The sequence below is a fragment of the Chlamydotis macqueenii genome, chromosome 6, assembly GCF_036417535.1.
Source record: "Chlamydotis macqueenii isolate bChlMac1 chromosome 6, bChlMac1.mat, whole genome shotgun sequence".
Taxonomy (NCBI): domain Eukaryota; kingdom Metazoa; phylum Chordata; class Aves; order Otidiformes; family Otididae; genus Chlamydotis; species Chlamydotis macqueenii.
The window spans coordinates 31,922,382-31,936,224 of NC_141561.1; the positions used below are offsets into that span (position 1 = coordinate 31,922,382).

Consider the following 13,843-nt stretch of genomic DNA (forward strand, 5'->3'; position numbering starts at 1 on the left):
ATGTTGTCATAAATGTGAGTCCACAACGATGAACAGTTAGTGCCCACATGGTTTGAAATGCTGGAATGAGAAAACACTGTCCAGAGGGGAAAAAATCCAACTCTCTTCTTGAAGATTTTAAAAGTTGCTTGCTAGGGTGAGAAAGACAAGCAATCCCTCAGCAGACAAAGATCTTAAGTTTTGTCTTTTTTAATTACTTGGTTTTCCAAAGCAGGTGATTGCATTTTCAAAATTTCCCTCAAAATTAAGATAAAACCCAGTTCTCTTCATAAATGTAAACAACATGCTGATTTACTATTAAACCAGTTTGTAATGAATCCTTTGCTAATTATATACTGTCTCTCATAATTTGTGGTTTTACAGCCCACACAGCATGATCCATAGTTCTAATGAGTGGCTGTCGGCCCCATGCAGCAGAAGCATGTGGTTAGACTGTTAATTGCCTAAGACTCTTCCACCCTCTATGCTGAACTCAAGGGATCACTGAGTTCCAGCTGCCCATTTGCTGCTGGGTCTAAATCAGTCTTTTTCTTCAAAAGTGAAATTTCTTTTTTTCTTTTCTCTCCTTTTTTTTTTTTGTGTTTTTTTTTGTTGTTGTTGTTTTTAAGTGTGGAGAATGCAATAATAATTTAATTTCTATTGCAGATACTACTTTGTAATGTTTTTGGAAAGGCAAACAAGGAGTATAAAGAAAGCTTTCCTCCAGGAGCCTTAAAGAGATGGAAGGGTTGAGGAATTTTACCAGGCCCCTGAAATGCAGGGTGGGGAAATGCCCTCTCTGTTATACAGCATGTACGAGCAGTGTACTTCTAAGCGTCCTGTATTTGGGGAGGGAGCAAAATTTAGTGCTTTTTAAAGTGACTGCATATTTGATGTTTGGACTGTGTTTCTAATAATAGTGTGACCTTCTGTACTCTGTATACATTTCTTCAGCCTGATATTTTTATGACAATATAAGACGTGTAAGTGAGTGTTTCACCTTCAATGAGGCCTAGTAATGGACTCATGTTTTGTTTTTTTTTTCTTCCCCCCTCAGGGCTCACACTTGTTTCAATCGTCTGGACCTTCCCCCTTACCCATCATTCTCGATGTTATATGAAAAACTGTTGACAGCAGTTGAAGAGACAAGTACTTTTGGGCTTGAGTGATACACAAACCACAGTGCCCAGCTCATTGGACTTTTGTGGATCTGTCTTCTCAAGGAATGAATGAACGTTTGTATTGGATTTCCTAGAGGAAAATCGTTTCACAGTGCAATTCAAATAATGAGGTTCCATGAAAGAGGTTATGAAGCAATTACAAAGCATTGTGGTAGTGGCAGAATTCTCTACAGTGAAACTAGAGTGTGCCTGATGTGCAGGGAAAACCAAGTCTTGCAATCCGTGGTTTTTCAAAATGGCCAAACTTTTAAAGTTTATGTTCTAAGCAAACAAACGTGATCCCATGTTGTGATCAACCTGGCTACTGCAAAACTGACATGTACCTGAAAACTGGATTTCATCAAAGTTGTTGAACAGAAAATTCAAGTCAAAATGTGAAATCATTCAGCCCCTTACCTACCCAGTAAATTATCAAAAAATCATACAAGAGGGTTTTTTTTTTTTTAATTATTCATGAAGGTACATTACTTTATGCCATGTGTTATAATAGCATATCCAGTACTTGCTTTACCTAAGATTATGAGTGCCTGCATGGTGTGCACCATAGAGCTCAAGCTCCCAGGGCAGAAGTGAATTGGAAGGAAAGTCAGCAACAAAGGATGTAACAACAGCAGCTGGCATTAAGGAGGTTTGTGGAAATGTATTTCCCAGTGCTGTGTATGACAAAAGATGAGCTGTTCTAATGAACTTAGTAAGACTGATTTTATGCTTTATACTGCATGAAAACTATTTTAAGAAGAAACTTAGCAATTTATCACAGCATATCAGGAAAAAAAAACCCTAACACAGTGACTTCTGTTTATTTTTATAGGTTCATTATATTATGTTTCTTAGAGTGTAAACAGGAAACAAGCAAACTGAAATGCTGTTTCTGATTTCGTCACTTTCCATGCTTGAACAGACATTCTGCTAGTGTTTATTCTTTAAGCACTCTCAAGGGGAAAAAAAAAGCCTTTTATTTTTATAAAAGTAAAAAACTCCCAAAAATATTTTGCACTGAATGTACCAAAGTTGAAGGGACATTATGATCTGACTGATAGCAACCTGCATCACTATCAAGTATCTGTAAAAATGCTTAGGAACCAGGCTTTCTTCATGGTGCCATGTCTATAGATATCAGGACTGTGCACTTAAGTAATAATTTTATAATGCTATACGTGATATTGTAATATGCATTTATTTTAAATGCATCTGAGTCATTTTTCATGCATTGGATAACGTAATGCAGTGGAGTTTAATACAGATATTTCATATACTCCCCACAACTTGTTATTTTTACAGCACCATAAGACACTAGCTCATTTGGAAACCCACGAGTAACCTACTTTAAGGTGAGCCACTGGTCATAATGCCACTGTCTCCTATCAGTGAACACCTACAAAATGTAAACTGTTCAGTGTTGAAGCTTGCATTTTCACTGATAAATAGTTTTCTTATCAAATGTTATTTGAAATAGTTTTTTATGGCATATCAAGCACTGCATGGACAATTTCTTTACGCTTAATTTTGCTGAAATACACGAAGCTTGCTTGCATCTATTTTTGGTACTTCCCTCCAGATGGTCTTGTGGAACACTTGCGCAGCTGCGTGCCATTTCTTGTACAGCTGCTGTCATGCAGTGCATCCACTACATTTTAAAATTCCAAGAAGTTGCACTTGGATACTGAATGACAAGAACATGAATCTGGCTTTGTGCTAGCCCTCTTGATAGCACTGAAGCACAGCGAGCCTTGTTCTGTGGGAAAAGTAGCTTTTGGAGTAACATTCTCACTTTGGAGACTCTTGAAAGGGCATCTCAGGGAGGTATCCTGCTTGTTCTTGTGGGAGGCTTTATTCCAGCAGAGGTGAATGTCTATGGAGATGTCGTCAGCAGACAGCCACTCCACCCTCCAAGTCAGAAGGCAGGTGCAGCAAAGACTGAGAAAACCCTTCAGGCTTACTGAGAAAATGTTACCTGTGCAAAGGAAAACCCACTTGCAAAATTAGAGTGAAAGCATTCTTTTATTTCAGGAATAATTGAGCTTCTGCATGACATCTGGGACTTGCTTAAGTAACATAGATTTTCTTACTCTACTTCTAACTGGTATGAAGTAGCAAAGAAAAATCCAAACGTCACTCTATTTTTACACATATATTTATCAGTCTTTGCTAAGATTGCATGTCACAGATCCTAATGCACATCTTATTTCAGAACACGGATGAGCGGTCAGCAAACTGACTTTTCATCAGGTCACTCCAGCATGGCTCATGTTTCTTAATGATCCATTCTCTGAGTAGCTAAAACTCTGGCACTTGAAGCAGAAAGCAACTTTTGATTGGTTGAAGGACTGCAGAATTTTGATTTTACAGTACTGTGTTACCTGTGGTCTAAAAAGGAGATTTCCCAGGTGGAAACTGTATCTACAAGTTTTGAACCAGAAACTCTTTGGAATGAAAAGTTTAAATATTTGGCACAAAGTAAGTTTATACTAGTCTGCCTTTTAAGTTATGCTTTTGTACAAAAGAAGAACAATAAATGCATCTTGTCAATTTTTATTTAAATATACCTACTGCACACATTTGTTCTGTGTTTATGCATGTAAAAATAATTTAAATCAGTCATGATGATCTGATATTCTGGAAAGATGTGACAGGGTAACCAGTGGGGCAGTCGACAGTTAAAAAAAAAGATAAACAAAAAAATCGAGAATCCGTGTAGCGTTAAGACCAAGAGAGACTGAGGAGAAGCTGCTACTTTCTTCCTTTGCTGCCAATATCACTTGAGGGACTCTAGGCAAATGCTATTTGAAAGTGATGAGGAGTTAGCTACCGAGAGATGGCTACCCAGGGTGCCTCAAGCACTTGGCTGTGCACTGGATCTTTGTGATGATATAAGCAATGCTGCTGCTCTGAAGAGATTAGCAGGGAGGGAGTATAGGAAAGGAAGCCTGAGCTTTCTCAAATACCCACATCTCCTGGCTACTGTGTGGAATATTTTTTCTGTGTAGGAAGCCATCCCCTTAAAATGCATCCCAAGTAAAAAAAATCAACTTTCATGTCCTAGAGATGACTGCAACAGGTGACCATGATGCTTTTGCTTATGCTGTGCTGTGGCAGGCAAGAGGGTCCAGATAAAGACTGAGAAGCCTTTCTGAAAGCTCTGGATCTCCTCAGAGCTCTTCCAGGCGGTGCTAAGGAGTTTTGCATTTAGGAAGGAAACGGAAGTAGACAAAAGATTCCGTTCAGCTACAGTGGGATGACAGCTTGTATTAACTTAACCTGCAGCATCTCCATCAGACAGCATCTGGCTGGGGAGGTGCCCACAAGAGTTAAAGTGAGGTGCTGCTGTTTTTTTCTGCCACGCATTGCGAACGAAAAAGCAGCTAGCAGGTCCCCTGGCAGCACAGCGTGTGCCAGTGGCCTCCATCCCCTGTACCCCAGGGCCAGGCCCACCTTGTCCCAGGTCCCAGCATCCTGGCCAGACAAAGGTGTGCTTTGGTCACCTGACACTGCTAGAAGTCAGTTTAACCTAATGCTCCTAAATATACCAGAAAAGCTTATAATCCACGTAATTAGGCAATGTGGTACCTACGGCAGCATACAGCTACCCGTTCTACACCTGCAAGCCCACAGTCGTTGGGGTAGCAGTGTTTTTGCCCACAGCTGGCACAAGACGGCCATCTGCTACCTCTGCCACACCGTTGGCAGCATCTTGCAGGGTAACGTGGGAAAGCTGCCTTTCAATCCAAAATCAATTTAATGTGTAATCTGGCTGTCCAAAAGCAAACCTTTTCCCCCACCCCCTGTCTGCTGTTTGTCCTTAGTATTCATCAAATAATTGCCTTTTTTGCTTTTGAATGCAATTCTCATTATCCTTGTTGTGAACCTACCATAAAAAGGTGTTAATAGGACTGAGAGAGTATCTAGGGTGAAATCCATCGGCGTACACAGGCCTGCTGGGCACCACATACACTCCACATTGAAGCGGTTAACCTTGGGTCGTGTATGGTGAATATATGTAATCTTCGGGGAAATGGAAAATCTAGGCAGCAGCGTGCTGGCAGGACATCAGACAGAGTTTCTGGCATGAGTTAAACTGGCAGAGCACCGGACTGGTAGTTTGCTCAGTTTAAAATTATAGGAAAGAAAAGAGAGGTTTGTGGTTTCTTATGTATTTTTAATCCTTTTAAAAGTTTGGTTTTTTTTTTTTTTTTTTTTTTTTAAAAAAAGAGCTTCCTTCTGAATTCTGAAGCATTTGTAATGGTATAATGTTTGCTAAATGTAATCTCAGCAGTAATAATTGCAGATGTTTACTGAATTTCTGCAGTGGTAGCTGCGGAGGCTTATGGAGATACTTGCAAGCACGCTGTCTCTGGACTGAGGGAGCTCCTGTTCACGAAAGGGGAATCTGCAACAGCTGTGTTTGAATAGCCTGTGTAAGTTCATTTCCCATAGCACAGAGCAAGTTAATTCTTTTCAGCAAAAGAAAATTGTTTGTAGTGTGTTATACTAGTAGTTACATTTGTCTTGCTGTTGTTCGTATGAGGAGGGGCAATTTATTCCTGTTAGCGCTAACTGAGCAATAAGTCTGGGCTCCAGTCGTAAGATTATAGACTTAGCTGTAACGCTAACCTTACAGTACTAATACTCAGCCATCACTGTTTCCCCTTCTGATCCTTTCCTCCCTGGGCAAGCAAATTGAACTCCAAGCAAAATTTCAGAGTAGTTACTCAAGCCTGGCTTCTTAAACTGTTTGCATTTTGGCTTAATTACATGGTATGAAACAGAACTGCAGAAATGTTATGGGTTAGGGGAAAAGAAGAACTTTATTGTAAAGCCAGTAAGGCTAAAAGCCTTTTTATGACCCATTTTTGTTAGCAGTATGCAAAATTATAAAGCTGACCATATAAACATAGAGTTTTCACAATGCGTGTTGCTTTGTTTTGCATCTCTTTCAGATAGACCACGAGCTTCATAGTGCTTCTGTTCAGTTTCAGACTGACTAGTTTCAGCACTAGACTACAACTATTTAAAATGCTCATTGCTATAAGAAGTGTTTTATTCAAACATTTATAGTATTTTTCTAAAATAATTTTACTGTAAAGAAAGGTATTTTTCAGGTTTAAACTTCATTTAGGGCTCTACTTCATAGAGCTTTGCTCACAGCCATGTTACGCTATAGGTATTTTAAGGTAAACTCATGATTGATTTGAGAGTTCTGTTTAATATCAGTGACATTATAATGACCTGGTCACTGCTTAGAAAGGGCCCTCCTGACTGTAGGTAAAAGGATGTCAGGCAAAGACTCCTCTGGAATGGTTACAATCCACTTTAGTATCTGCATGTATTCAAAATGCAATTAAAATATCTCTGGGGGACTGTGTGAAATAATTATGACACTCATCGCATAGCCACCTTCTAAGTCAACAATTGGAATTCTGAACTTGTTTCCTTTATGTACCAAATGCAGTCAGATTCCATTGCTGAACAATAATAATAAAAATTTACAGATGTATTCTGACAAATATCTTAAAATTATAGGGAATGTGAAATGCAGCTGAGCTATGCTGCTTTCAATCCTTCCTCCCTTTAAGAACTTCTGAGTAATGAAAATTTTATTTTGTTTTTGTCAGTTGTTTCTTTTTAGAACTTTCAGGAACTTCTCACTCAGACCCTACTGGAAGAAACCTTGTCTAATTAGAGGGCTTTTACTAAGCACTCAGGAAGTGTATTGTTCCACTAATTTTACATAGCTTTGTGCTGACATCAATGTAATCAGCTTTTAAACGTACAGACCTGCAAAACTCCATGAGACTCTGGTCTCCCTTATTCTGGGCTGCCTTCCAAAGGCTGGCCGTCCTCTCCCTTTTAATTGCACATAATCCAACAATCACCCAGAGACAATTGCTGGCCACCTACGCTGACTGTAGCTATAGTATCAGAGTGGGTTTGTTTATTTTTTCCTCAAGGATTAAACTGGTCTCCTTTGCAACAAGAGCAGCTCCATTCAGTCCAGGGAGTCGACAGGATCACAGTTACTCTGACATCTGATTGTGAGCGGTTCAAGAAAAATACTCATTAAAGTTTCTTGGAAAACAATTGATTAGGTGTCCAAAAGTAAACTGTCTTTTCATTTTGGTTTTGCAAAATTAATAACGAGGCAGGAGATTTTTCTTGCAATGTTTTCTATCACCAGAATTTCTCAGCCCCCATGGTCTGCTTCAGGCTGTTGGCTGGAAGGGTGAGTAGCTCTTGCAGTGAGGCAGGTGAGTGCTGATTCAGAAATCTCGGTGGCAGGTGATTTATTACCTTACTGTGGACCATGCCTTCCACAGATGGAGGCTTTGTCGTACAGCCTTTGAACTGGTTTCTTCCAAAAGCACATTCCTATCTGCATACGAAGCAAGCAGCTCCCGACATTCTCCATTGGCTATTTGGCATGTCTCATTTTAAGTGAGAATTATATTTTTTATAGTAAGAAATACTCATCTAGCAGTATAAATCAGAGCAATAAAAGATTTTGCTGAGACACCGTATTTGATTGCCATGCTGACTACAGTCAAGACATTGGAGCTGAGTAATTTGAAAATAGATTATTGTATGAATAAGCAAATCAATCTCGGAAGCCTCATAAATAATGCTAAGGAAGGAATGTAATTGTAGGTGCTGTAATGATAAGATACGCAGTTCCACACAGCAGACAGAACGTACAAAGTGCAGCCATTTTGCTAGAATAATGCTAGAGAGAAGACAAGACTGAAAGAGCAGGGACAGAAAAAGGACTAGACTTTGCAAATAGGGAGCAGGACAGTGAGCTGGGCTTACCACAGGGTACACAAAAGGAAATACTTTTTGCTTGAAAATTACGCTATGATAATGTACCTAGGAAAAACAACTCTTCATCATGAAATACATTAGTGTTACTGCAAGACATATTTTACCTAATTATTAGGTTTTGAAAATTTAAGGTATACAATCAGAAAACTTACTTCTGTGGGGTTTTTTTTGGTTTTTTTTTATTTGGAGTACTCTCAGGAAAATGAAGGCTTCTAAATAAAATAAGGATGGTGTCTGGAAGTCCTCTTTGCTCTTATTGTTTGTACAAATAATTATTGTGTTTATTACTAGCTGCATTTTGGAAGAAAAATAGCATCTAATAAGAAGTTAAATTATCACTACCGAAGGTGACTTTAATTTTAAATGTGATAGGCCAAATCTCTTAACATTTAGATGCATGGAAAATGTAGATGGTTTTGTTAGATGGTTGGGATTTGTGTTATGGTTGTGTAGGAACCATGAATTTCCACAAAGAGTGTTTTGTCATTCTGGGATTGATATGATGTTTCTAAATCTTATTTAAGGTAATTAAAATATTCTCAGTGATCTAGTTAGCTTTGGCCAAGCTAATGTGAGTCTTGACTCCATGCACACTCCAATAACGCTATCAGAAAAAAATACTGTGTAAGAGGGTAGGAAGATTTCAGGACCTGGTTCTCTACCTAAAAGCCAAAACTATTGGGTAAGTCAGTATAGGAGTCAAAAGAAGAATTCCTTTCAAGTTTTCTTCTTCAACATGGTAACTGAGGTGGTAAGAGTTTTATATAAAGTCTAAGTCCAAAACTAAAATACAACTAGTATGTTGGACCATAATGGTTCAATAGTTCCATATAGCAGGAAATTTTTCTGCCATGAGTCTGCAACACTCAGGAGACTGCTGTTTATTATCAGTATTGCAGGGAACATGAAGAATTATATTAAGTACATAAATCATCTTAGGAGGATGCTTTTTCTTTGTACTGTTGTTCCTTTGAATGACATAGCCTTGAGGGCATCCATGAATCCTGATCAGCAAGGCTGCTTTTTGTATAAGTGACTGAACATTTGTACTTGTAAGGGCTGGTACAGTATGGGAAGGGAAAACTTTGGAGAAAAAGACGGTATTGAGGGAAGTGGTGTGGAATACTGGTACCTCCAAGTCAGTTGATATTCTTGCCTTTTCTAGGCTACAGTTTGGGTTATTCAGCATGTTTGAAAGCGCATATAGTTTTACAAGTTTTGTAGTGGGGATGCAGGCATCCAGAATCTAACAGGTACATAGGTGCATCTCCCTCATTTTTGACAATTACTTGATATAATTTTATACCAAGTTCTTTGTTTTTAAAGAATTTCAGGCACTGAGAATACAGAGTGCGTATTTATTTCTAAGCTTTAAGTAGAACACATTTGGTGTATTTTTTAATCCTTTACATACTTTTCAGTTAAGTGTTCACAAGACTGTGTATCAATTACAATACCAAGTTTTTCTATCTTTCTACAAGGCAATTTAAGTTTCATCTGAATTTGGTGTGTCTTTCACAAAACACTAAATGGGGAATATGTGCTTCAAGCATTAAGATGGTGTATGTCCTTTTCTCCATTTACATTGCATTACATTTCACTTTTTTTCTTTGAGGCAGAGAGAGCAGATACGAAATCGTTGTGTTACAGGGACACACAGTGTGTTTCGTTCTGCCTGGCTTCAAGGAATGTACTATAATGTTTCCTCACAGATTTGCATAATTATCGACTCAGTTGAATACAGGACTGACTGTTGTGTTGTATTTCCTGTTATTCAAAAACATTTGGGGAAAAGATTTTTCTGTGTATAATTTTATTTTCATACTGATCTCTATTTTGTTTAAGACCATGTTTCATCTTGAAATCACTTAATTAAAATAAATCTTCTTACAAAATCCACGTTGGAAATAAACTCTTTTATTGTGCCTCTGAATATATTGTAACATATTTTTTTAAATTAGTACCCCTTATCTCTAGATCATTCTGTGTCCTTTGCAGCATTTTAAAACCTTTAGAGAAACCACAAGATACCAAGATACTCTTTCTTACATCACCTTTTCTAAGTGACTTCTGGTGGCCCCTGGAGTCTGGCATGTTACAAATTGTAATTTTGGAAGCAGAGAAAGTAAGGATTCTGCAGCCATATGCAACATAATTTGAACAAGAACTAGGTATGAAACAAATACTACAACAAATTGAGTGAACAAAGCACCAGGTACTACAGTCAACATGTAGAGAGGCTCAGGTTCCACAAAAGTCTCTGCTTTTGAATGGAGCATCAGAACGGGCAGCGACAGTGGCAGTAACACAAGGCGCTGTATTTTCAGGGAAGAATGTATTTTTCTGGTTGTAGTAAAAGTTGGTGGCTCCCAACAAAGATTTCCTTCTACTTCTGTCACAGATTATAGTAGTTCCAGTAAGAGATACTGGTTTTTATTCAGCACTTAGGCGAGGGTTTTCCCCACCGAGACGCGGTCCAAGGAGACCTTTGCTCTAGAATGGCTAGAAGGCAAGTTGTCACTTCTCTTTCTGTGTGCTACATAAACTCTTTGTAAGATCTAATACTGAAGTGATTTTTCTATTATTATAAAACTTTTTCTAGAAAGTAATTTCTGCTAGCAGAAATGTGGTGCAAGCTAACCTAAAGCACTGAAGGGGAGCTGCTGTGGGAAGAGAAGAGGCTTTGAGACGTGAGCCCTTTCAGACTGCTCTCTGTCGTAGTTCTCGATGTTAGACTCGTAAGACAATTTCATCCAGATCACTGATAACCGACGCCATGTATTGAGCAATTGCTAATTTTTCCCCTCAGTATAAAGACTGGAGTTTGTATAAAGCTCATGCCAGGTGACACTGAGGCAATTCTGGTAAGCAGTGACTGGGTGAAATGCAGGAACTATTTGCCCATTGCACTGAGGGTTGCCTTTTGTTACTCGCTTCCTATGCACAAATGTGGTGGGATTCTTGCAGAGATTTTGGCATGGGCAAAAAAAAGTCAAGATTTTTTAAAACTACCTGTATTAACTAAAAACATGGTAGTTCTTGGATGAGGCGGGTATCTGTATTCAATGATTAGGTCGTCTCCAGAACTGACTGTTGCAGGCAGGAGATGGCATGCTGATTCTGAGGCACCTGTGGCAAAACGTCATTCTGTGCTTTGAGTTTTCATCTTTTAGTTTGGAATTTGGCATCAGAGAGGTTGCTTCAGCTAACACTGCTCTTGTAGATATTTGGGACATGGGTGGCCTCTGCAGACTACTGGGGTGTTGGGGTTTTTTTTTTGCTTATTTTATCCTCGCAGAGTGAAAGAAACAACATTCAGTGTTGGTAAGTACGGGAGTATCGTAAGTACAGGAATATCACCCCTAAGACTGGCAGCTTTATGCTAGGGTCTGAGATGCACTGAATCAGCACATTTTTCAGCTGGCCGCCTGCTCTGTGTGGTGTTCTGGTGTGCCAGCTCCACGCTTTTTCGCCAAGCAAACAACTGTGGGTACTTTGCACGACGACGATCATCCACTTTTTGGGCAGATCTGCTCTTGCTTCTTGAAGGCCACAGTAGTAGAGGCAGCATGTAGAAGACGTGGATCTCTTTCCGTGACTTCCAAACTGCAGGACACTGAAGATGCTCAGGTAAGGCTTTGTTTTGCATGTGTTATGGCATTGCTTAAGCATGTACTGCCCTGTGGAATGGTGATGCCACAGAGAGGCTTAACAGCTTGGTGGAATTACATATTTGCCTTGTATATTTTGAGGCCTTTTTGATGCTACGGATCAGGGTCTTGCCTTGTCAGTGTCTTGTCAAAGAAGTCATCACAAATGAGTTGGAGAAGGCGGCTGAGAAATTCTCGGCTTCCATCTGTGCAGCTTTTAATGTTGTGCATTTGTCATGCACTCTAGCGACGCAGTTATCTGCTGAGAAGGGTAGGTTGCTGTCTATTCAGTCCAAGCTGCATCGACTCCATGACAGGTCTGAGCTGAAATCAGCGCTTCTTGAGGGAACCGAGCTCTTTCCAAAATGTCAGCTTCCTAAAACACCTATGGCTCTGATCAGTGTGAGCTGTGTATCACAGCTTTGCCAAATGGATAAGTGATCAAGAATAAATAGTTCATGAAAGCCTCTAAAGACTGTAAAAAGCCAACTTTGTAATGGATGGATAATTAAGGAAAGCGAGAGAAGAAATTATTGTTAGGAATGGGAATTATGAAGCTGACACCTTTGGGAGAATTAAAATACAGCAATTAATGACCAGGTGCATGCGTTGGTAATAAGCATAGTTCATTACCCTGTACTGTTGTGACCTTCAGCCTACCATTCCCCCTTCTCCACCCTTTGTTTGTCTGTGGCGGTGTATCTAAGGAGAATTCCAAAGTCCTCGGGGTGGAGTTCTGCCAATTATACCCTTCTCTAAGTGCCATACGTGTTTCTATGGCATTATATAAACAGATAACCAAGACTACAATAACTTGTATGTCATGAAGCATTTTTAGCATTTATTTGGCTTTCAGAACATACAGGGAGAGTAGAGCAAATCCTGGCCTTGAAAAGGACTTGTAAAGACACACAAGCAGCTACGGAGACTAACACAAGCACTGTCATTTACTTTTTGGCACCACGTGCTATAATAACCTAAAACATCTTAATTGCAGTCATCATTTAATTTTACTCCTGTGGATCATTCAGCATGTTCGGCATGCTGCTTGCTTTTCATACTGCACAAAGAACACTTCTCAACAAAACCAATCTTTTTTACATTTATTTGAAACGATGTTATAATAAAGAAAGGGTACGGTCTAGAACTCTGCAGAGATGGTGGAACTCTGTGGGAGAGAGTACAGATTTTGGACTTCTTTTGTCAAAAATATCCAGGGCTCAAAATCTAGATGGAAGGTCAAGCGAGCAGGAGTTAACACTTGAGAAGCAGCTCTTGTTCTTAGTAGGTGTATCTTATTGTGCCATCTGCATGGCATACTATATTCCAAAGTCTTCGAGAATACTTTCTTTTTTCTCAGACTGAGTATCTCATCTTCATAGATACTACTTTAATCTTAATGTAAGCATTGCTGTGACAGCCTAAGTTAAGTTCTGTGCTTGCCACGCACACAGCAATTACCCATTTCACTGGCAGTGCCATGGCATAAACAAAATTAACCCAGTAGCTCTAATGCTGCACTGCTGAAATTTAAATTTGTAACTCTTAAAATCTTATGCTACATTACTATTACTGCCTTTATGGCAGATGTATTATAAAACGGGTCCTTGCAAATTTCTAGGGCAGCTGGTTGGATCGCTTCACAGAGGAAACCAATTTGGCAAAGAAATTGCAGCTATTTTAGAACTCTGTCTAATTTCAACTTATTTCTAAAGCATGCTTTAGGCTATTTTATATCTTTAAAAAGAGTCTTTGAAACCACAACTTGAAGTCTTTTATCTTTTTTTTTTTTTTTCCTTCGCGCTCTTTAAAGCAAGAGGCTCTGAAGACTCAGTTGCCATTTACGTGCATGAGAGGTTGTCACACAGGCTCTGTGTGAGGTGTGTACTTGTATAAAAGTTAGAAAAAGTAGGTTCTGTTCCTATTTGAACATATATGTGCAATACTGGTATACCAATTTCTGGCTTTAACTGGATGTAGCCCGTAATATGGTCGCCCAAGCCTTGGCAAGGTGCATCACAGCCGTAACACAAAAAGCATAACCCTGTGCCGTCACTGCTGGTAAGCGCACCCCAGTTCTGTTATTGTGGTTGTGGGTTTCCTTGTCAGAGCCCCAGCTGTGCTAGACCAGGAGCGGAAGGCGGCCTGCCCGTCCCCAGCCCTGCGTGGCTGGCCGTGCCCGCAGCTGCCCTTTACACGGCTGCACCTGGCGCTCCC

The 13,843-nt window shown here is 39.5% G+C and overlaps 1 protein-coding gene across 5 annotated transcripts in view; it reads left to right on the top strand.

Moving 5' to 3' along the window:
* Positions 1 to 9,871, top strand: part of HECW2 (HECT, C2 and WW domain containing E3 ubiquitin protein ligase 2) — a 184,344-nt gene extending 174,473 nt beyond the window's left edge. For all 5 annotated transcript variants that reach the window (XM_086751466.1, XM_086751467.1, XM_086751468.1 and 2 more), the window contains one exon: positions 1,037 to 9,871. In XM_086751466.1, coding sequence (XP_086607592.1) covers positions 1,037 to 1,148 — 112 coding nt within the window. In that variant the 3' untranslated portion in view covers positions 1,149 to 9,871. The remainder of the gene's footprint in view (positions 1 to 1,036) is intronic.
* The last annotated feature ends 3,972 nt before the right edge of the window (positions 9,872 to 13,843 follow it).